This window comes from Ctenocephalides felis, unplaced genomic scaffold, assembly GCF_003426905.1.
Source record: "Ctenocephalides felis isolate EL2017-DRISC unplaced genomic scaffold, ASM342690v1 CF-g0.4_SCAFFOLD_01492, whole genome shotgun sequence".
Classification (NCBI taxonomy): Eukaryota; Metazoa; Arthropoda; class Insecta; order Siphonaptera; family Pulicidae; genus Ctenocephalides; species Ctenocephalides felis.
In genome coordinates, this window is record NW_020537646.1 from 40,137,324 (window position 1) to 40,163,622 (window position 26,299).

The 26,299-nt window shown below is 29.7% G+C and overlaps 1 protein-coding gene across 1 annotated transcript; it reads right to left on the bottom strand.

Moving 5' to 3' along the window:
* Window positions 1-142: 142 nt before the first annotated feature.
* Window positions 143-26,021, bottom strand: LOC113371234 (probable serine/threonine-protein kinase cdc7). The gene is given in 11 exon segments (XM_026611872.1): window positions 143-612; window positions 615-749; window positions 874-1,295; window positions 1,396-2,035; window positions 2,109-2,724; window positions 3,037-3,339; window positions 5,890-6,066; window positions 9,177-9,340; window positions 9,739-9,822; window positions 9,910-9,988; window positions 25,917-26,021. Coding segments are annotated over 11 exon segments (3,195 nt in total).
* Window positions 26,022-26,299: the final 278 nt, after the last annotated feature.

A 26,299-nucleotide genomic window follows, 5' to 3' on the forward strand; every position in this document is an offset into this window, starting at 1 on the left:
TAGATGAGTTCACGTTGCCATTGGGCTGATACTCAAGATGTCCTTCAGACAAGTAGCCACTACTTGTTGAAGATAGAGATGGAGAGGGTGCTGGGATAGACGTATCATCTTTTGACGCATTTGTTCCATTTTAGCTTGTTCTTCACTTTCCAGTTAGATCCGGCATGCTTCTATTTCTACGTCTTATTAAACCACCCATCAAAAGCTTTCTTCTCACTTTATGTTGCTTTTTACCGGCCTTTTCTTTGTCTTTGTCTACTTTTTCTTCATCTTTATTTCTACGCAACAAAGTGTCCTTTGCGTTGGCTAACGATTCTGATTTATCTGGCATAACCGATAAATCAGATTGTATTTTGCCGCGATCTTCGCTTCTACTACGCTTGCTTTGATCCTTTTGGCGTCCAAATAAACTTCTACTTGGCCGTTCATTTGAGGTGTTTGCCGGGCTCTGTTTTTCATTTGCTTGATTCGCTTGTGAATTACTCGGGCTTACTGGAGGTGTTAATAACTTATTTCTCTTGGGTAATGTGGCATAAATTTCAATATTCTTCACTGCACCATTTTCAGATGACTTAGTTTCTTTCCTGAAAAACTGTGGTAAATTACCCGTTGCGATCTGATTATTGGATATCTGCTGACTTTGTTGACAGGTTCGCTGTTAACATGCGATTTATTTGAAGAATTTTTATCAATGCTATCTCGTGAGTTCTGCCTCGAGTGATTGCTTGATGCACGACCACTTGTCGAACCTGAAAATTTCGAGAAAGTATTAGAATTGCAAGTTTAATACACTGAATATAATGCAAATAACAAAAACAGATTAAATGAAGAAATTATTGTAAGTGTTAAGAATGATGTAGTCCCTATGTTCACCTGATGATTTATCCTTCGAACTCTGCCTAGAATGTGATGGTTGTACTTTTCCAGCAGGTTCCATCCTTTTCTGTAAACCTCTGGCCCTCATGACACATGTGTTGTGCTTCATACGGGCTCGTGTCATGGCTCTTGGGTTGCTGTAAGGTGCATTCATCGCAAGTCTAGCCTGTGAACTGGCTCTGGAGCACAAAGACAGCGCTGTATTCAGGTCTTGTGCATCTTCAGCTCTCCTACTTGCTTCTAAAAGTCTCTCAACCTCATCACACAACTGCTCGCAATCAAAATTCAAAGGAGATTGCATATCATATTGTTCAGGAATTTGGGCCAGATTTGGAGACTGCATGTGGCTGGACTTAGAGTTGGAGCATGTTGACATATGAGAAGATGAATCGGTTGAAGACAAGGAATATGAATCATATCTGAAAAGACAAATATGTGATAAGTAACATAATGATTATTGACAAAATATAAAATATCAACTACAAAATAATTAAAAATTAAATCTTTTGCGCATCTTACCCCTGGTCTAATCCTAGTTGATTCATACGTTTTCCTCCGTTATTGCCATTACCATGTAATCCATGGAAATTTAGCATAGCGGCTGGATTATTACCACATTCTGTAGCTGTGGTGGAAGAAGCGCTAGATGCGGAATTTCTATCTCCACTCCAATTTCCAGAATCCCTCCTTCTCGGCAAATTCATAGCGATATGTTCAGGTAGCGACAAATCGCTGGGCGATAAGCTATCACCACCCTGTGAAAGAGTTTGTATAGCCGATTGATTTAATCCAGTTTGGGGCATATGATTCATAGTTTGAGTGTTAATTTGTTGATTTGATGATAGTTGATGGTTTATTGAATCTCGTCTCCTTGCCTGATTCGCATCATTCAGAGTATCGTTTATTGATGATAAATGAGATAACGCCTGATTCACACCATTCTGTTGATTTATATGCGCAGTATTTTGCATTACTTGGGCTTTTTCTTGTTGGCCACTGGCGATTTGAGAATGATTAATATTTTGACCAGTATACCCTTGCTGGATATACGACTGATTCAAATTCTGTTGTTGCATTTGATTCGTGTGCTGTTGTGCCATGTGTGGTAAGGAAGAACCGGCACTTAGCGATCTGTGCAAACCTCTAGATTGTGGGCCACCTGAAAATAAATTAAAGATTAAATAAATGGGTCAAGATTTTTATTTAATTTGTTTTCTAGCTATATTATTTACCATTGGAGCTCATAGCCTCTTGAATAACAGTCAAGTTTTGATAATCGTTCTGAGGATTTGGAGCCAGTTGACTTCTATTTCCTACAACGGGAGTAAGGCATCTTCGCATTTGCTGTTGCTGAACTGTCATAGTGTTTCCACCATTTACCATAAAAGCCATCCCTTTGTCCAAATTGCTTGGGGTATTTGCCCTGATCATCGACGACATCATAGATCCATTATGGTGCATTTGTCCATTAGGAACTTGTGATCCGTTGCTTTGATTATGTGAGTTTTGCGAATAATTTTGGGAAGGCATTAATTGGTTACTCTGTGGTCCATTTCCAATTAAATAATTTGAATTATTCATGTTTTGCTGCACAAAATTATTGCTGTTTACAACCATATTTGGATTAGACATAGCTTGCATGTAATTCTGATTTGCCAACAATTGGGCAGTGTTCAATTCGTGCTCTGGCAGTTTGTTGATAACGTTGTTTGTATTTGGAACTGAACCTTTGTTGTTGGAGGTACTTTCAATAGGAGTACCATTCGGATTTGCATAAAGCAGCAAAAGTGGCTGGCATCTACCTCGCTTGCAGCGTTCGACAACTTGCTCCCAATGTGGACCGATTTCCTAAAATAAATTATTAAGTAAAAATGCGTGTTCAAACTGATGCGAAAAAACTTGATTAGATGAAAAAAGTGTAATAATAAGAAATCTCAATTACAGAAATGTAGACCAATAATTAGTTGAAATTATATAAAGTAATGCAATAATTGGCAAAATATCTGGACATAATAATAATAATTAAAATATGAATATTTTAATAATACGTTTATCATAAATCTAACCCACTCAAATACAAAACACGGTGTTTTAAAAGTCATTAGCTTGTCAATAAATAATAATTCACGTTGAAACAGTAATCAATTAATATCAACCCACCTGCACGGTAGCATCGTCAAAGTAAACCCACACTTTTAGCTTCGTATGGAAGAAGTAAGTTGAATAGTGTTTCCCGTAATAAGCGACAACTCCAACGAGAGAATGGCTGGTATTTCTAGCCCAAGCTTGATGAGCACACCAGTGGAAAACATCACCAGGACGTAGATTGGTACCAACAGCGTCCAATACTGCGGCTACATGTTCTTGGGTCGGATTGGCCGAATCCCAGACTACTCCCACGGAAATTATATCTGGAGTATTAGTTAACGTGCGGTGTATTTGAATTTTGGCACCGCATGTATTCTGTAATAATAAAACATAATTAGTTACATTGATATATTATCGTGGTAGTAACGTACCACTATAATATACGTTTGAGAGTAAAAAAATATAGAGATAAGCATTATTTCTATTAGGATGTCATTACCAATTAGTATTCCTATCCTATCAAGGAAATTTATTTCCGCTTTTAAAATGGGTTCATCAAAATTACTCAATTAAAATATACAAAAGCATGAGAAAAGTGTAAGAAAATTATAATATGTAAAAAAATCAAACGATTACTGAATCAATGTGTATATGTCTGAAAAGGAAGATCATAAAAAATAGGAACTGGAAGTCCGGCGGACATTAACTCTGCTCATTTGTATTCATACACATACAAAAGCATATCAATGAGTATTAAATCTTCAACTAGATTAAGAAGAGTTTAGTAATCAGATATGATGTGTATAAATTATACAAGGTATGATTTAACAAAATGTGAATAACACTGCGTAACCAGTGCAAATAGTAAACTCAATTTCTTCTTTTATGACATCCGCTTCAAGGCACGCGCGTTTCCTCTACCAGTACACCTCGTTTATTTTTTCTTGATGATAATTGCATAAATGTAACGCGTACAGAATTATATCTGCTACATTTCACTTAATGACATGCCTAGGAGGCCCTTGATGTAACCGATAGTAGATTCCTAAACATATTTTCCTAATTTGATACTAGTGAAATATGATAAATATCTTCAGTGGATCGAAAAATTTCACTCATTCATTTCATTTCATAAAAAATCAGTAGGTACGTGGATAATTAATTTCAATTTATTCCAACCAAATTAACTGCATCCTATGGTCATATCCGTTTTCTGATTCTTATAAAATGTAAAGCATATTATAAAGCAAATCATAGCTAATTATTTAATTAATTTGCCCTTATGTATATATGCGGAAACATGTTACTACTTCCTGCAAAATCTACATATTGAAACTATGCTCTAGTAAAATCACTTAATAGTTAAAATACGGTATAAAATCAAGACTTGAACGAATTGAGAAATAATATTAATAAATCGTTAATTATTATGCTATACACTGATTGTTTATCATATAAAATGATAAAAAAACGATGGTTAAGTGAAACAATTTTAAAACATAACTAATTACACAGGTTGACAAAAAAAAATGCGACATATGGTTTCTAATGTATTTTTTACTGCTAAAGAAGAAACAAAAGTGAAAATTAGGGTCAAATGATAGAAAATTGATTTGTTTTAAGAAAACGGCAAAATCTCCGATGTAGACATTTTTCTGCGTGATAATCGAAATCCCATAATTTCTGGCCTTTCCTGTTTTTTTTAAATCCTTAAATAACCTGCGAAACCTTGAATAACCTGTTGAGCATCTTTTTGCAGCTTCCAGCAATAATTTGCCATCATATTTACCCTCCATGGCCTCTATATAATCTGCAAAGGTTGTTTGAAGTTGTTGTTACCTCAAAATATGTTTGAAAATTACTGCTGGAAGTTGCAAAAAATACTCAACAGGGATGATAAAAGCGCTGCAGATATCCTTTACAGACATCTTTTAAGGATTAAAGAACCAGAAAATGACATGCATTATGAGATTTTATTTATCATGGAGAAAAAATTCTAAAATGGTGATTCTGGCGATTTTTATTTTTTTTTTCGATTTCCTGCCATTTGACCACCAATTTTAACTTCGGAATTGTGTTCAGCGATAAAAAATAATTGCGTACAAATCTGTGAAAATTGGCTATTTCAATTGCAATTTTAGAAAAAAATAAAACATATTCTCTAATTCCACAATGTTTAGTAATTTGGAAAAATAAACAAATAATAAATCTAGAAACAAATAATAGATCTCAGGCGTGCCTACATGAGCTGGTTGAAGAATTTCACTGCCTTGTATTAAAGTTCACTAATATGCGATAATAACGCTTTTTAGATGTTCAAAAATATTAAACAAGAACTCGTTTCGCAAGTCGCCTACCCAATCCAGCTAACTTTTTTTAGTGGTCCTGGTGTTATGGTATATTAATCATTTCAAGTCAATTTACTTCTATTTTTACTCCTACTGCAAAATCAGGAATTCGAAAACTTGGTTTGTAATTAATGCAAATAATTTAAATAAAAGTTATAAAAGCATTATGATGTTTAAGTTAGTACTTTGCACTTGAAGGCCCTATTCCATGAAGTTACACTACTGTATGAGCCAGCAAGCCGCCCAAGTATTTGTTACACAACATATTTTCCAATCCATATCAAGGAAAATATATTCAAAGATTTACAATATTGCTTCTAAAGATTTGAATATTACCATAACAAATTAGAAATTTTAATAATTTAATTCGGAGTAGTAACTTTTGAAGCAAAAGTTGACACACTCGATGTCGTCTATAGACGGCAATCGTAGGAAAATGGTTAATATGGATTACAAAGCAATATATTAGTTTAATTGGTAAAAAACTATCACAAATAAAATAATTTAAAACATTTTAATATTAACTTGTTAGAAAACAAAGATAAATATAAAATTATGAAACCACTGTGTGTCTTACCGGACAATCTCTAATATCTCCCATTCCTCCTGCAGCACGAAGCAGCAGTCCGAAAGTGTTTGACCCATTCGCATTGTTCGTGCAATTGTTTGCGCCGCCAGGAACAATATTGTTTCCTTGTTGGCGAAGAGCGCGATGCTGCGAGGTCACGGCAGATGCGCTCACGTAATGCACCATCTATAAAGAGAAAATGCCAGAGTTCACAATCAGTACGAGGATAAATATAAATAAAAATTCACTTTCCTGATATTAATCAGTGATACTTGAATATAATACTTATATGTCGCCACTTTTTAAACTCATGTTCAATGAAAAGAGCTAAAAGAAATCAAGATGGTCCCATTGATTGATGGTTTTTCTCATGCATTTTGGGAACCTAGTCATTGATATCCATAATTGTTGCAATTAAAATCAATTAACTTATGCCAGTACAAGTGAGTTCGATCAACATTATTGCAATAATCAAGTGTTTTGTGGAATTTTCATTAATTATTATTAACTTCCCATGGGGTAAGTTATAGTAATCGCAAAAAAATCGAAAATGAAAATTTTTATATATCTTTACGTTTCAAAGGTTTCTGAATATTTTGGCATACCTTAGAAAAAATGGATGTATCCGTATGTGTGTGTATGTGTGTGTGCGTGCGTGTGTGTGGGTATGTGTGTGTGCGTGCGTGTGTGTGTGTACGGATACAAATTTTCGTCGACAATTTCGGGAACACCGATCAACCGATTTGAATAATTCAAAAAACATTCGATTCGTATTGATAAGGAGACGTGCTGATTAGTTTTTGGCGAAGGCAGGTCTAGCCGTTCCGAAGATACGGGGCCAAAAGTGCCAAAAATGGTAACTCACTTGTTAAGAGAACGGAGCGTCCGATTTTAATAATTCAAAAAACATTTTACTTGTATTAACAAGATGAAGAACTGAACAAATTTTCATGAAGGCAAGTCTAGCGGTTTCGGAGATCCAATAAAAAAAGTAAAAAAAATGCCAGTTGACGGTCAAAAATGATCATTAGACATATGCACATCAAATTACCAGATATTTTATAGAGATTTTAACAATAAGTATAAATTTTTACATTCCTATGGGTTCCGTACCAATGTTTATCCGTTAGACGGCGACGCGGCGCTTACGCGCTTTGGCATTTCGTCTCTATGCAGTTAAAGCAGTACGATTGCTTTGAAAAAAAGTTAAGAATTTCCAAAAAATGTCAAAATAAAGAAAACATTTTTTTTCAATAATTTTTTTTTTTTAAAAAAGTAATTTTTTGTCAAATTTATAGTTTCTCAAAAATCTAATTTTTTCGAAGTAAAATGTTTTCAAAAATGTTAATCGTTTTTAAAAAAATAATAATTTTTGGTACGGGAAGTTCCAGCAATTTTCCTTATGGCACGATGCCATGCGCCCCACTAGTTTTTGTTCAATTTCGGACAAGATGACATACTTATGGAATGGATAAAATGGCACAGTAAAATTGCCGAATAAAATAATTGATTTTTTTTTTCAAATAATTAAAAAAAAATTAAGCAAAATGAGGCACTTAGATCAGATGTTGAACAATTATAATTGAAACATTATACCAGTATTCAATTTTATTTTAAATTACTGGAATCATCTTATAATATAATATACCTAACAGAAGTTCTCTTTCTCTAATATTTTGTAGGCAATGGTTTCAAGTGAAGCATATTTAAATTTTCGTCATAACATATATCATTAATCATTATTCCCAATATTTCATCAAACAATAAATATTAAGCAAATCTAAGATACTATTTATGATAAGAGGCGAGTACATAGCACTAATCACATTCTAATGATGTAATGTGGTCCATGGCCAACGGCATACTTTTTGCCGTTGTGAGAAAAGTTCTTGTCGTTGTGAATAAACGTCATGCCGAGCCGGCGGCAACCAAAAACAACAGCAAATTGTTCAAATAACCAACATTAATAACTTCTTGAAGCATTTGTTTTTTACCTTGAGAACCAAACCAAAATAATAATAGACAAATGCAATATATTAATATTAAAATCAGGAACTGTGAACAGGTTTTGAATGGAAGTTGTGAGTAGTATTGATAGCTTTGTTAATTATTTTCATGAAATTATTATTTTATATTCTTGTATCTGATGCATCAGGACAAGTAATCGATGCATAACTGCGTACAAAGAAAAACAAGATCTACACGATCTAAGATATCTTATATTTGGGTCTGATATCTTGGATTCAGCAATCAGATTTGAGCTTGAGTATGATATCAAATAAAAAGATATAACATTCAAGATTGTTGCTAGATCAAGTTGTTTACAAAAAAGATTCTATATCAATTTTATTTGACTAAAGTATGGGCTCGCCCGTAGGTAAGCGGTTAAGAGCGACGGGACCCGTGTATCGAACCCAGGACCAATCGAAGGTCCCGGGTTCGATACACACTTCGAGCAGCCTGTTGTCAGGCAGCAGTGACAACGATTTTCACTTGGAAATATAGATAGCAATATATTTCCAAGTAAAAATAGCCCTTGCCCGGCATTGTTGCACCAATAAAAAGTCAGCCCTATTAGATTAAATCCAATAACAAAAAATCATCAAATATGGATGGATTAATCATTGGGTTACCACCTAAAAAATACGAAGAAAGGAGAAGTTTCAGCCCAACAGCTCATAGAACGTAAGGTTCTGATTGCTGTTAAAATATATTAAAAAAAAAATTGACTAAAGTATACAAACTTATGTTTGGTATACCCATAGATAAACAAGTATAAAATATGAGTATGGGTCAAATAAGTTGATCAAATATGGAATGGTTTCTATCATATATACTAAAGATGGGGATAGTTGCAACTTTTAAAGCAATGTACATGAGTAAATGTAAAAAAATCAATCAAGAGTTAATGTCACAATTTTAATTAATAAAATTTTATAGCTTTTGACCGTTAGATGGTAAATCAATTAAATTAAATTAAGTGGTAATCGATTCTGAAGTCTGGTGGTGTTCATATTAACAAGAAATAATACTAAACACAAATAATCAAAAAGATGGTTATATTAAAAGATATTTACAATTTGTAAAAAAATATCGTGATCTATTCATTTAAGAAGTAGGTACAGATACTGCTCAACAAATGCTTATATCTATTCTTTCATCTTCGATATTATGGTGATTTCCTACAGATGCTGCACAACAAATGCTTATATCTATACTATCATCTTCGATATTATACTGATTTTCTCAAGATCCTGGTTATAATAATAATAATTATATTACTATCTTTTACAAACCTGGGTGAAAGGTAGAGATTCACTGCTCGCCGAGCAATTTTGGCAGACGCTCCTTTCCAGCAAAGAAATCGCAACTTTACGATGAGGCACGCAGTTCGGGGAAGTACATGAATCCCCGCAATTCGTCGAAAAGTCTTGGATACTTCCATTAGCATTGGCCGTACCTGTTTGGGTCAAGGGAATGCAATCATATATTAGCTGACTGTCAAAAACTGATTCATTACTTATTGTGGCAGCAATGGTCAACGAGAGAAAATTAACGACTGCTACATTGAATGGGGATTATTTATGACTAACTGAAAGGTTTAAGACAAAGATTACTTTCAAATCAGCTGCAAGAGATAAAAGACAATTCAGTATTGTTATGAGGCAACATCGAAAATGGAAACTTAGGTTTGTAAAAATTTAACTTATTTTGATGTCGCCAAGAAGCAAATTCAAAATGTTGTTCGCGGATACTGTTAAACAATTAGTCATACTTTTCTTAGAAATATTGACCAATCATACATCATCATTTTTTTATCAAAGTATCTTTTTAAGATATGGAAATGTTTTATCTCACCTGTCAAATGAGCATGTAATCTAAGCAAGATATGCTCGAAGCATTCGCTAGCGTCTGCCATCGAGCCAAGTCTAAATCTTGGATCTCCTCCATTTTGGTCAGTTTGTTTGTCAGCAGTGTTTGCACAATCGACACCATTGGAAGTACTTTTGGTGGTTGATAGAGATGAACTATGGCCAGCCAAAGCTCGTCTTAATGAATCCGGTGCCAACACTCGCTCGGCAGAATACTGAAGCTGGGAGAAGAGCTCCTGGAAAAAAAGAATATAAGGTTAGATGTGAACTAATAAAATAATATATTATCATTAGTCTCATAACTTTTTGATCAGTCTCTAATAATTAACTACGACTTTGAAGCTTAGTTACTATCAGACCTCCAAAAGGGTTTCTTAAGTGCGTGCCTGTGATATTGCAAAGGTATAACGGTAAACCGGCAATATTATTGATGCAAGTAGCCGCACACATTCACACCCATCTATGTCTTTTGGCTTCTCGTTTCTCTCGCAGACAAACTCAACTACCGAAGTCGTACTAATGGAGCGCGTCCGTTGAACTTCGACTTACAAAATGGATATGGATACAGTCAAGTTAGGTTTTATTGTAAAATTTCTTGTACCTATAAGCTTTCGGTTTTAGGACAAGTTTCTAATATTATGATTGTTGTGAAATTAGGGGATATTAATGTGTTGTTGTTAAATTTTACATTTGCCTAGATTTTAACATAAACAGAATGAAATTAGGGTTTTCATATGTAGCTCATCCTTTAAGTGAATTTATTTAAATATAGAATTTCGTGTACAGGACAGTCGAATATAGATCAAAAATTTTATAATAAGTCAGATTAGGTAGATAAAATCTGAGTACAACTCTGAAATACGTAACTAAATAAACCTCAATTAATTAATAGCACAATTTTCATAAAAGCTGTCCACGAAACTTAAAGGTACAATTCTCGGATAAAATTGTGGGAGTGTGGGGATCAAGCAGGCTAGTCATGGGAGAGAAAACAATTGGATTTGTCATTTTGATATTGTAATATTTTTATAATTAATAAATTTTATATATTTTTATACAAGTGGAGTTTATACTATCATATACATTACTACTCCCACAAAATAATTATGTGTTGCTGTCGATCTCTTCTGTGAAATCATAGTACGAGTTGGTAGTCAGAAACTGTCAAAAATCTATGTTTAGGCTGTTTTATCAAGCCTTTCACACTATGGGAAAAATTCTGCTGTAAAATAGTCCATTGTTATGGCAACACTATGATTTGCTACTTTTTTCATATAAAATGGTACTAAAAACTGTCAAAATGCTACGTTTTTGCTGTTGAAGATGTAAAACCTAACCTACGTCGAAGAAGTAAGTTAGATTATATGTTAAAAATCTTGATCGCATAGCAAAAAAGAGCGTTTTGACAGTTTTTAGTACCAAAAAGGAGCATAACACAGTGTTGCTATAACTTTGGTCTATTTTACGGCAGAATTGGCCCAATATGAGGCCTGTCTACTTCTAAAATCTAACTTCCAAATGTCACTTCAACCGTGTTTTAGTACGACTTCAACCGTGTTTTATCATGTGACAACAAAAATTTGCACTTGCAATTAGGAAAACAGTTATTTGACATTTGTTCGATTTGTAGTTTAAGTTTTAAAAGTGGATATAGTGCGAAAAACTCGATAGAATATCAAGCACATAGTTTTTTCGCAGTTCGTGACAACCAACTAATGCGATTATTACTATTTTTTCGCTAGAATTGGCTCCTAAGTCCATTTTTTATTAATTAAAGCCCCAAAAGTATAGCAGAAAATAGTTTTCAACCATCAAAATATTATAAAAGCTTCTAACGAATTAAGCTTCGCAAGCACTTCTTTCTTGTTTATTATATCATGAGTGTCATTTTGAATTTTAAATGCCTAGATATAATATGAGATATACTAGTGTATAATTACATAATTATATACTATTACTAGCATATGTGTTTTTTTTCATATTTTCAAAACACAAACTGAATAAAATGTAGACACATACAATTTTAAGAAATTATGCGAAAAATCTCATCTTTAAATATAATCTGTAAGTAAACATCATCTTTCGCCTTACATTGATTATGGCAGTAGTACAAATAGAAAAAACTGGTTTCCGATATAAATTTTTGCAAAATAATAATCATTAAATATCTGTTTGAAACAAGTGTGTATTTAAGACATTATTATACAAATCAAATAGCAAAAACTGACAAATATTTCGTGTTGTACTTTGATCTTGTACGACTATAAAATTTACGCTTCATAGTCATTGAACTTTGAATTTTCTCCAATGACTTGGCAAAATAATAATTAACGGTGACACTTAAAGTAATAAAAATGATATTATGTATTAGGTTAACAGTAATCTAATAAAGTTAAATTCCGGTTAATTGAATTGTAATAAATCATTTTTTTTAAATAGATTCTAATCAAATGCCTTACATTCGGATAAGATTCTGGTGATAATACAAATTTGTGTTTCTATTATGAAACATTGCCAAAGCCACGTAGAAGCGAATGCATGTAATACTTTCTGAACGAAAATATTTAGGTTACGAGCCGATGTAATAATAAAAAACTTTTTTCGTGTCATGCGTAAAAAAATTAAAAGTTCTCTCTTTAAAACCTGATTTAAGTGTCGTGGACCGAAAGCGTTTGACCCGGGATTTTAAAAACGATGCATTTTAATAATGATATATAAATGATCCAGATTTTTCATTCGAGATTGATAAGTAATATTTTATAATGCTTTTGAAATTATTTGAAGCAGTATAGTTTCTTATTAAAATAATTTTATTGAAGGAAAATAAGGATTGATAAGGACAAATTCTCACTAAAATCAGATGGACCAAAATTACAAAAATATTTAGAAAAATTAAGAGAAAAATGTGAAAATAAAAATACATTATCATTAATTAATATTAGAACGAAGAGGTAACATACTCTTGTATTTTGCTTCAAAATCATCTCACCCAATTGGTTCTCTCACCATATCACCGATCTTTTGTTCATCTCACCAATCTTTTAAACATTCATTATGAACACTTTTCAATAAAACTTACCACTAACTTTCTACAGCAAACTTTACAAAAAAAATTATTACCCATAAATTTCAAATATTTTTAGTCTTCTTATCATAGAAAAATCTTGCATATTTCTCTATTATTATCAATAAACTTATGAGTTCTTGAAGATATATTACAAATATTTATCATCGTTGTATTGTTGTTCACAACTTTGTGATCATCTGTCATTTTTTAATGACATTTTCTACGGTGATTACTGGCACAGGAATGTATACGCATGGTCATATAACATTGTATACGTATTCTTTATAATATATATATATATATATATATATATATATATATATATATATATAAAAAAATGAATAAGATACTCAGAAATTCTATTGTAATCATTTTTATCATATATAGATATACATACACACATCTTCTCTGCATAAAACTGTATGTGATATTGCTAATATTACATGCATGCATTAATGTTCTTAAAATCAGAGCCGCATTTGGAAGATATAGAGATTATTCGCGATTACTAATATAATATTAGTAACTTTATTGAGATACATTCAGATAATCAACTAATTCATTACTATATTATTCCATTCCATGCCAATATAATGACACTTTTTTTTAAACAGTGATCAGGATCTGGCATTCTAAAATTTGTTGTGATGATTATAGTTTTTTTGTGACGATTATTTTTCATCAAACCAAAGAAAAAGTTCAAGGCAACCCAATGGTAATCAACACATTTTTCATCCTATTTTTGACTCGATTTGCTATTACTTACTTTGCTATTACTACTCCCAAAGCCTATTCTATTTTCAATATGTTTGCTATTAGGAGTCAGCCAACTGATTTTCCTTTTTCAATTCGTATAATAATTTCAACCTTTTGCAGAAATGCCCATAAGGTCGTTAAAAAAAACTTGAAAAAAAAATTAACCCTTTTCTTCTAACAATATTTATAGATATTAGAAAAAGTTCTTTTATAGGCTACCCCAGTAATAATATTATCTTATATAAATACATATAATGCTATGGATATCATCTCAGTAGGTGATTCTCAAAAACTAATCTTAAAATTGTTTTTTTTTAAATATATGCTTGCAAAACATAGTTCACGTAATTTTAATTATTTCTTAAGATTTTATGAAACTAACTGTATGACTATTTATACTATTTAGAAAAAAATGTAGTAAGGCAATTTGACATCTTTATATTTATATACAATTTATGAGTTCAACATTTACTTTGACGTTATCTAAGCAAAGTTGATATTTATTTTAATTTAACTTGTTATGAGTTAAATTTATTGTGAATCCTAATTTGTTATTTTAAGTTTGTTAATTTGTTATTATATGTAGTGTGTTGATTTTTAATTTTTAAACACACTTTTACTGATAATATTGGAAAATCTTAAAATAAGTTGTTTAATAGATATTTGGGCGGCTTGCTAGCTTGTACAGTAGTGTCAATTCTGTGAAAAACACTCTCTTAACGGATATATAAATTATAGATATTTTAATAAATTTCAATAAATGTAATAATACTGATATTATATATACATATTAGGGTGGTCTTAATATGGACTTTTTTGAATTTTCTTGCTCCCAAATGCTCTTAATATAGTCTTTTAGATAGTGCGCAATTCTATCAAAGTTTTGTATGGAAATAGCATAAAAAAATTTTCAAAATTTAAAAAATGTTTTTTAAATATAACTTCAATCAATTTGTGGAGATAATTGTTTCACATTTTTTATGTTTAAACATCTGTACAACCGCCTAGTTTTTATTATGGCTATGGCAGACAATCAAAAAAATTGGCGTTTGGGATCTACATATATATGAACTAGTTACTTTATGATATTATATATAAAAAGTATATCATCTTCATTCTTTAGTTCGTCTCTGTGAATGCATTAGAATATGAATACGTGTTAATCCATGGTATTTTCTTAGCAGCTAAGTAGATATTAATCATATAGGAAGGTGCAACGAAGGAATGTGGCTGGCAACGCTCCTATTTTTTATGCTTAAAGATTTTTTGTTTGTATAGTACTAAGAATACTGAGAAACTTGTAAAGAAATGGTATAAATTTCATATCTATTCATAACATTTGATTTATAAGATTTACTTATATATTCTATATACATTTTAATTCAGCTCATTATGAACTATTATTACATAGAACTCGAAAAATATTGTAGTTTCTTTTTATATAAATTTTTAGAAATTTTAGCATTTGTGAAGAATTCCTTATTTTCTCTTCTTTGATATTAAAACTAAAAAAATACTCAACTATAAAAAAATGATATTGACGATTATACGTATTTAGTACAAATAATTAAATGTGCTAATTCGACAATAACCATTACACTTAACAAGTTCATTTTACTTTTCATTTTTTCCAAATATTTTAACTTACGAACAATGGTCAAAACCAACGATTTGTTAAATTGGCGCCCTCTCTATTATTCAATATCTGATAATTTTTAAAAAGAAAATAACCTAACATAAATTGCAGAACTGGTTCAGCTATAGTTTATAATTTGTTATCATATCATTGTATCATTAAATATAAATTTATGAGTGCATATAAAATTTCTGCATAATATTATATGTGTTTGATGTAGCTTGTCTGCACTCCTAATAACAAATCAAAACCTTGGCATGTTGTTTAGCTGTTCCTGTAGTAAACATTAAAGAATGTTTCTACAGATCTAATTTATATACGCAATTCATTTTCTATATGTAGAGATATCATTCCGTTATTTGCAACCTCTTGTAAATAAATTAAATAAACTAATGGAGTATTTACTATCAACAGCTGAAAAAATATTCTTGTTTGTAAGTCAGATGATTTGAATTGCCAATAAAAAATATTTAGTGTTACATATAATTTAAAATAACCACCGAAAATTCTCATTTAAATTTAAATTGCTAATATGAAAAGATAAAATATACAAGTGTAATTAATAATCAAGATTGAAATATTAGTATCTAAACAACAGCTATTAATATAACCTTATATAACTCTAATGATTAAATGATGAAACTTACCAACATTTATAATCAATAAATTATTTAAGCATAAAAGTTTTAATTATATTTGTTGTAAGATATAAACAAATTTTATTAACTTTATGTTTGACTTTGTTAAGACAAAACTTTTGCAGCAGGCTCAAAGTTTCGTGAAGACAAGTGTAATAGCATTTTTAAAAAAAATAAGAGACCAATTCTGTCGCATAACAAAATCTTATGGCAAGGCCATGTCACGCTCCAACTTCCATACATTATGCTACTGAATCATAATGAATACTGTCAAAATGTCATATATTTGCTGTGCATTCAGGCGTTCTACACATAAACTGCTACGTCACTCGTATGTTATGAAGCTGGGATTTGTGGGGTTTCTAGGTTAGGTTTTCTATCTGACAACCTGAGAAATATGCCTGACTGCATACCAACCACATGGTTTTTTCTGTTATGCGGCAGAATCGGTCCCTAAGTCAAGAAGATTTTAAATAATTTCTAGAATTAAAGTTTTTTAATCCAGTTGCAGTCATAGATATATTTTTTAAGTAAAACCTTTGTAAAATGTTAAATGGCTCTTCGTGAAAACTCTCGTCTCGTCTATGATTAGTCTATATGTAATAATTATAAACTGAATTTTAAGGTTTTTTTGCATTGTTCAACAAAATATAAATTTTAGAGTGTGTATTTCAAAATTCCTAGTATATTAATATTGTGATATTTTTATAATAAATACCAAAGGGGTTGCAAATTTATTGGAAATTTGTAAAAAGTAAAGCAAACATTCGTATATTCTAATTAATTATGAAGAAATTGTAATTAAATGAAAATGTGAAAATACACTAATCCAAATATTGATTTAGAGAGATGTAATATTTCTAAAGTTTTATTTCAAAATTCCTAGTTCATTAATATTGTGATTTCTTTGTAATGAATACCAAAACCGCAACAAATTTATTAGAAAAAAGTTGAACAAAACAGGATATATTCTAATTAATTGTGAAGAAATATTAATTAAATGAAATTTTAAGATACTATTTCAAATACTCAATTCGAAAAATATAATATTTTTGTTACATAATATAAGCACATAAATATACAAAAACGATTTCAAAAGTACAAAGATAGTTAATTTAAGATGTAATATATAAGAATCACTAATTACCATACAATTACTTACAATTGCTAAAATCTGATATTGTGAAAGCAAATACCTAAAGTTTACAATTAGTTACTATAATAGATACAATGAATAATGAAATTTGCAATGCAAACTCTTTGACATGCTTGTTTCTAGGAATTTTTGTCTGATTTCATAATGTGGCATATTTTAGCAAAAACTTATATTCCAATAATCATTTTTAAAAATACATTATTAAGCCTGATAATTTTAAGATTAGAACTCAAAGAAATATCTCCTGCAGTCAAACTTATACTTGATGTCTAGGGTCAGATATCTGATCCTTTTGATAGAAATCCGAATAGAAAAATCATATGAAAATATTTGAATATTAAAGTAAGTATGTTTATTAAAATCTTAATCTTAAAATTTTGCCGTTTGTTCATGAGTCTTAATCATCTAAAAGCCTAAATGTCGAAACTCGCCAATCAAGCTTCCATGCATCATGACAAATCTAAAACTGACAATAGTATGTTCAATATCATATTCTCCATGATCTCGTCGGACATGTCAAAAGTCGCTAATATATTATTTGAAAAGGCGCCAATATGTATCAATATAAATCTGATTGCAGTCTGATCTGATTCCTTTCTCTTATTAGAATTGTGTATCAAGGTTTACAGAACTCCAGTCGTGTCGTAATAGCAAATGTACGTGTTCTGATAAACAAATCATACACAACACGCTAATGAGAACAATGCCTTTGTATGGCTTATACTATAATGCTATGCGGAACGTAAAAGTATTTAAAACATTTTGTTGTGAACTACTCTTAAAAACAATGTAAATCAAATGTCGAACATTCTCCAAGCAATATGCTACTAATTAATAAATATGCGAAAACCAAAAACACTTATGTAAATTGTAAGTGTTACAAGAAGAACCTTAGGTTTACTCTTGTGGGGTTTTGATGAAACTTTGCATGATGATTGAATTGACAATCAAAAAATATTCCTTAAAATATTATAGGCCTATGAGAAGTGGTTTAATTGTAAAAAATAATTAAAAATTTTGAAAAAGAGGCTACGCGCTAGATGTACGAAAAGAGTGTTTTATATCAATATATATTAACCTTTTAACAACTTATTATAATTAAACCACTTTTCATAGACTTATAATATTTTAATAAATTTGTTTGTCAAATCTATCACCATGCTAAGTTTCATCAAAATATAGGAAGAGTAAACTTGTGGTTTCCCTTGTAAGTAAAGACAGAACTAAGACTTTTAGTAAAATATTTGGTCAGATTTAATAATACAAAGAATAATGTGGATTCAATTTTGGGAAATGAAAAAAATAAGGGTTTGCTTTTTTAGATGGATATTTTTGTTTGATTCAACATCTGATATGCAGCGGTTTAAAAAACGTATGGTGCTCTAGAATTACAGTATAGAAATTGAATTTGTGAACTTGTAGTGAATTTATAGAGATCATGATCATTCAAACTTTTGCAATAAAAGTCTATATCGCGTAGTTCTAAATATACGTTTGCATTAACTATATATTATAGTTATTAGTGCAAAACATGGTAGTTGAGCTACTGATGTTATAAAAATAAGGATGTAAAATATGTTTACAAGTAAATAAAGGTATTGTCTGGCATTGCTGCATCAAACTAAAATTATCAACAGTATTAAATAATAATGAGTAAGAAAAATCAATCAAATAGAGATAAGTTATTTGCTGTGTTGACTTCTAAAAAGCAACATATTTGAAAAGTATTATTAGAACAGCTCATAAGACTCTTAAGACCTAATTCATTATTATCTTTAAAAAAGAAAAAATCTACCAATGTGACTCATTCGTACGAGTTCCAACCTAAAGTTCGTGATAAATTATTATTGGTGCACGTGCCATTGCCAATACAATTATATTGTTTTATGATTGTTTATTTCATTTTGGAAACCAAAAACAGTTTCAGCAGAATATTTCATAAAACATAACTGATTTATTTAGATGTAGATTTCAGCAAAAATAATATATGCAATAAGCGACTAATTATAATTTAACACTTCACTAACATAGATTTTACGATTTCTTAAATAAAGATATGTATGTAAATAATGTCCTATTAACTAATAATATCCTATGAATAATTCCAGTTTGTCTAAGCTTTATTGCAGAGCCTGAAGAGTTGGTCCAAGACCCTTATTTCATTTATGAAACTTAATCGCACGTGTCCCAATGATATATGTTTGTACAAAGCATTGTATGCAATTTGAGAACATTATTTTTGACAAAAATTATTCTGTACAATAATGAATGTGTTTCATTTTATTTTTTTTATCTCCTATTGCTATTGTTATGGTAATTATGGTACTGAGCCCATAATTCACATATGAATCTGACCTTATAATAGAATGTCAAATGCTACGATGATTTGGCAAATCGTTAAGATTCTAATCTGGGCAGCTACTCTGATAGTAGTAAAAGAGTTTTTGTGTTGCAATATGCCTTTGAAAGTCATGATTGTTTGATTAATCAATTGAAACCTTTTAAATATTAGTATCATCATATCAATCATATAAGAATAGAAAGTTTACACATTGGATAAAAAAATTAAAGTTTATTTATGTAATTCAATATTCGGACATATGTAGTAACAGTGCACACTTAATTCTACCCTTAAATTTTTGTAAAAACCTCATATCTGAATATTGTTAATAGTAACATTAAAATCGAATAAAAACTAATCAATCAAGTGGCATAAATATAAACATCTTTTTAACATATTTTATTTTTGCAATATATTTACATAATCACATGTTTTAGATAGAAAGCTAAATGTCAAAGATATTTATTCACTCATTATGCGATTTATGCTTTCTCAGAATCGAATACGGATTTATTGATATTTGCAAATCGAACAGAATGAGAATAATTGCAAAACTACAGTCAAGTAAAGCACCCAGTTGTATAAATAGACAAATTATAGAAAATAAAAATAATTTATTATTAAATCTAAATAAATATTTGTTATTATATTTTTCAAAACATTGGATAAACATTCATATTATTTTTTTGTTAAATAAAAATAATTAAAATCTCTATTAATTCTTCAAATTTTAAAAGATCAAAGCAGAGAAATTATAACTTTTTTTAATAATTTTTGACTCATGGCAAGACATTGAAAATGATTTTATAAAAATGCTAGAAAATTATATAATTATTTATATCGTTCTCTTTAACTTTAAAATGCTATTAATTTAAATAAAGTATATATTATAGTATACTATTCAGTCAAATAAAAATAACCTGTTGCATTAAAGTTGCTTCGTTAAAACCAGAAAATGCAGTTGTATTTTCAGGCATTGCTTGTAAAAGTTTGCAATTACTAAACAAGGTAATCTTTAATAAATGAATTTTCTTGGAATAATTCTCTTACTTTCATTTAAATTATGAGAAACTAGTTGAGAATTAAACATGGAAAGATGTTGATAACTTATGTAATTATGATTATAATAAAATTACAATACGCAACGTTTGGAATAGAATAAAAATATAGTTATTGTAAGAATATTATTAGTTTGAGGCATTTGATAAAATTAACGAATAATTATACAAATGAATCAAAAATTAGAAGAAACTTTATTCAAACATATTGTTATAGATTTATTGTTTTTATAATGCGATAGTGAGGAATAATGTCGCAGTCAAGAAATTGAATCAATTATATAATCACTTGAAAAATTTTCAATGTAGACATTATATAATATTATATATATTAAAAGTTTGTTTGTAGAGTGTGTCATATATTGAAGATATTGGTATATCATGTGTTTACCAAAATAGTAGAATGGGTGAAGTTTTTTTTAAAAAATACAAAATTAAATTATGTGTCTTTCAAAATTGTCACTAATGTTAACTTCGTTCATCTCTAATCACTCGTTTATTGTCTCTAAATACACTATCTACAATATTCATTTCTATATGTCGCTATTTGTGTCTCACAATATATAATCTACTCACACACATAAATTATTGACTTCCCGTAGGGCAAGTTATTGTAATGGGCCGAAAATCGAAATTGAAAATTTTTACATTTCTCGACGTTTTGAAGGTTTCTGAACATTTTGGCATATCTCAGAAAAAATGGATGGATGTGTGTGTGTGTGTATGTATGTATGGATACAAATTACCAGTGTCACGTTTTCGGGCGCACGGATCAACCGATTGAATGGTTCAAAAAACATTCGATTCCTAGTGATAGGGGAAGAGCTGATTAGTTTTTGGAAAAAGCAGGTCCAGCCGTTTCGAAGATATAAGAAAAGCAGAGCAGAAAATAGAAATCGAGTTTTTGAGAGAACGGAGTATCCGATTTGAATGATCTAAAAAACATTCAATTAGTAATGATTGGGAGGAGAAGTGTTTATTAGTTTTTGGCAAAGGCATGCCCAGCCATTTCGAAGATATGGAGCTAAATATATAAAAAATGGCAGTTTTTGAGAGAACTAAGCGTTCAATTTAAATGATTCAAAGAACTTTCTGCTTGTCTTAACAAAATAATTGATCTTGGAAAAAAAAATTTGTTTCTTTTTTTTTTCAAAAATTTTTTTTTTTTGTAAAACGAAAATAATTCAGATTTTATTTTTAATTCTGACTATAGTTCTAATATATTTTAAACAAATAATTACAACTTTGCAATTCAGTTTATATAATTCTTATAAATATTAGACAATGTTACAATATTAATAATTCAATTAATAAAAAACATTCAGTATTCCTCGAATATTTTGTTACGGTACGAGAAGTTCCAGCAATTTGCCTTAAGACACGATGCCATACACCCCACTAGTTTTTTTGTTATTTTATGTCATGCTAATTATGTCAACACAAAGGTCTATAAAAATATATTTAATAACAATAATGTTAATTTTTCTTAATTTTTCTAAATTTTTCTACTCATCCAGATTTATTTTTCGCAACTGATCGTGAAATATGACAGTATTTCAGAATAACTTGGTATAGAATAAAAATGAGATTTAATATAGGTATGCAAGTGTCTGCTGAATTTATTTGAAATATATTACATTATTATTATTATTATTATTATTATTATTATTATTATTATTATTATTACTACTATTATTATTCAATTCACGTTTGAATAGTATTTTCCTTTCCATAAAAGTCTTAAAAGCATCATTCATAAGCAATAAAAACGTAATATGTTCCAGTAACTTTTATAGGTTGCTCTTATGAAATGGTACGGTATAATAATTTTTATTCAAAGTTGCTACTTGATTCAAATATTTTTGTAATCCAGTATTCTAATTTAAATTTCATTTTCATCACAAGCAAGATAAATTTTCCTAACAAATCCTTTCATATAACGCTTTAATCCGCTCCAAGTTTCCAATTAGTTCCACGGAGCGCGCGCCGAGCGCTCGTTCGTTTATTTTATATAGGAAGCCTTTCACTGGAACCGGTTACGGTTTAAGGTTCTAACTTTTGAGTCATACACAAGTCGCAGACAAATAAAAATCATATATCACCATGGATCAAAATCGTGACTAGATTTTATTGCTCTGACGGGCGTCACTAGTTGGTTCTCGATTTACGACTGAAAATTCAGTCTAATCTTGGAAGAAAGAGAACAAGGTATTATAAAGCCCGACGTGGATAATTAGAAAACGATATTGGATACGGTGGTCTGGAACCTACTTCTGATGTAAGAGATTCGGATACATGGATGGAAATGGTTTCACGGATTTATCAATGGTGTGGTAATGTTTACTTGATGGGCAGACGCGATATTGGGGCAAATTTTCCGGTAAAATAGACCGTAGCATAGCGTTGTTATGGCAACGCTATGTTATTCTTCATTCTTGGTACTAAAAACTTGTATACTGAAACATACGTATTTACTATGCAGTCAGGCGTTTTCAATATAAAATCTAGCCGAAAAAAACGTACAAACTTTACACAATGTTATCATAAATGCATCTTTCTAATGTGCATTTATATCACATACATGAAGTTAGGTTTTATGTATATATTGCTTGATTACACAGCAAATACATAGATTTTGATAGATTTTAGTACCAAGGAAGGAGCGTAACATAGCGTTGCCATAACAACGGTATGTTGCTATGGCAACGCTATGCTTCTATTTTATCAAAGAATTGGCCCACAAATCTTACAATTAATCTTGAAAATTAGAGTACTTAAAGCTATATGGAAAAATTTATGCCAATTTACTATAATATATACTAGTAATATTGTCATATATAAATCAGGACTTTTTCTAAATTGTTTTCTGTTTCAATATTCATTTACTTTGCCTCGTGTGTTTAAAGTAAATCTTATTAGAACCGAATACATTTAGAACTATTTATTTAATAGCATTGTGATAAAGAAAAACGAACAGAATATATCAAAATAACAATAGTATAAACATATCGTAATATATTTTTTGTAAATATGATAAAATTAAATATTCAATCATTTTTCTTTCCATCTCTCGACCCTGATCATAAGAAACAAGTTTCCTTGAAGACAACATTCAAAGTACGCTTTTATTGAATCAACTCAAAAATGATCATAAATAAGTGATTTTATGATTATTTCTCAGTTTTATCTCGTCTTAAAGTATGCATATTCATGGAGTTTATGCAGTTGGCATTTTACTCAATAAGCAAATCTGCCGAGATGTTTATAATCGTTATTGAACGATTCAAGGTGAATTTTTAAATCTGATTTTGAAACGTGCTCATTCCGCATGTTTCATGCTAAAATCGATTCGTTGGCCTTAATTTTTTGATTGAATTATGTTTATGATATTGTAAACAACATGCGGTACTAGAATTAAGAGGTAAAAGCGTTTGTGAAAGAAAATGAACAGATCTTAGCACTTGTAAGTAATGTAAACCATACGAAATTATAATGAAAGTTCCATATGGCCCTCCTCATAAATCTAAAAACTTATAAGAATAATTTTACAGATAATACTTCTAATACAAAACGAAAATGTTCAACTTAATATAAATGTTTTTTTGACACAAAGATTTATATAATTACAAATAAATAATGCAAAAGTAGCAAGTAAATAAAAGTTACTTTACAATACTTTCTTGAAGTCTTGTGAACAGTTTTATCAATATATTTAGATTTTTTGTTAAATTTATCAAATCAAATATATTTAAATTTAAATAGACACTATCTGAGGCAAACACTGATTACTGAAACCTAAAATTAATTATGTTATCTTGCCTAAGATGCAATTGCTGCTGCTAAGTACTATTTTGCTTAATTTGCATAAGAATCTGCTGTAAGTATTTGTGTATTAGTTATTGCAATTAGATAATTGTGTATTCAGATATAACTAAATATTTCAATATTGAACAGATTTGTTCGAATTTTATCTTTTTTATTCTCCGGAATTATATGTGGTCTCTAAACGTGAGTCACGTGGTATTCAAAGTAGTTCCGGTGGAGAAATTCCGGGGAATTCAGTGATGCGATGAATCACAAAATACTTTAGATATGAAGATGCTTTAATGGCTACATAAAACTAACTTTTGTCCGATATATTTTATGTAATTGTCAATAAAGTTATATTATACCTGTGATTGAACCATAACAATGAATTTAATGTGTCTATTTAATAGTCATGACATTACATATTCAACTAATGGATCTTATAAAAAAGACAAGATATACATAATGAATGTTAAAAAAATACTGAAAGGCAATCGGGTCGTAAAAGTCGTGATGAAGAATATGATTAATCAGATCAAATACATTTCTAGATCAAAATTTTAGGAATGACTATATATACTTGTATCACTGGTGATTCATAAAAATTCATATAATTTAATAAAAAAAATATTTATGATCATGTCATTAAATTAAAAATAAACTAAATACACTATTATGATTAAGATGAAAGTACATTTTTCATTTTAATATAGCCTTTTTATGAACAGGATGCCCTTTTCAGAAAATATAGAGATCATCAATGTATATGGTTTAGGTAAAAAAGGACCAATTCAATATTTGCTTTTATGATAAGCATAATAAATTATATTTTCAGAATGTATTGTGCAAGGTGCACTCTAGGGTCCTCAGCTTGGAGGTGAATAATTGGATACCTTAACACATTTTTTAGACCCGCACTTTAACCCGCATAAATAAATTTACTTATTTGATATCTATTTCTTATGTTTTAGAATACACCTATATACAAAAATAATCAGGAAAATCTTATATACTCGTATAAAATTCCGCACGCCAAAGACGTCTTAGTCACCCAAAAAAAAAGTTAATTCAAGACAAACCTATACATATATAATTATATGAACATATTTATGAAATCAATCAAATTTTGTTTAAAATCTTTGATTAAAGAACAGAGTAAAATACAATATATGCATCAAAATATTATGTATGTATGTATACTAGGGTGGTCCTTAATAGGGACATTTTCGAATTTCCTTGCTCCCAAGGCTCAAATGGTTCCAAATTGATAAAAACAATTCTCTGAAAGTTTTAGCTCTTAATATTAACTTTTAGATAGTGCGCAATTCAATCAAACTTCGTATGGAAATATCATAAAAAAATTTGGAAAATTAAAAAAAATTTTTAGGTATAACAAATGTATTAAAAGTGAAAATTTGTGTCATTTTTTATTGAAAATTCGACGCTCTGCAAAACAGGTTTTTTATAATTTGTTTTGTAGAGCGTCGAATTTTGAATAAAACTTATTCATTTGTTCGCTAAATTAATAAATAAATAAATATTATAATATAAATATAAAATATAAATTATATCTAAAAACACTAAAATTCTATAGCAAAGCGTATAAAATATTATTATTATTGAAAATATTATTTAATATTATTAATAATTGTGAAATATTATTTAATATTAAATTCAATCTTTCTAAAATGCTAAATTCACAAACCTTTTCATCTTTCGTCAATATGATCTCATTAGAATTCGCAGTAGTTTTACTAGAATCTTTTGAATCCTTTGGAGTATCCTTGCGTTTATACCTGAACTTAATCATCTTGCAAATTCTCTATTCAGAATCAATTAAAATCACTAATCATATACTCGGCGACATTCTAGGTTACGTAAATTGAATTGGAAACGGTGAAATCACACATGACACATTAAAATTTTAGTTCCGTATAGCCATAATCTCATAAATGAAGATATTTGTGAAGAATTATGTAAAAAGGCCCAATTAGTCCGATATATGCGTAACTTTTATGTTAAAAAATCCATATTAAAATTTTAGAGATCATTAGGTAAATGATTCATGGAAGTAATCAATTTAACTCA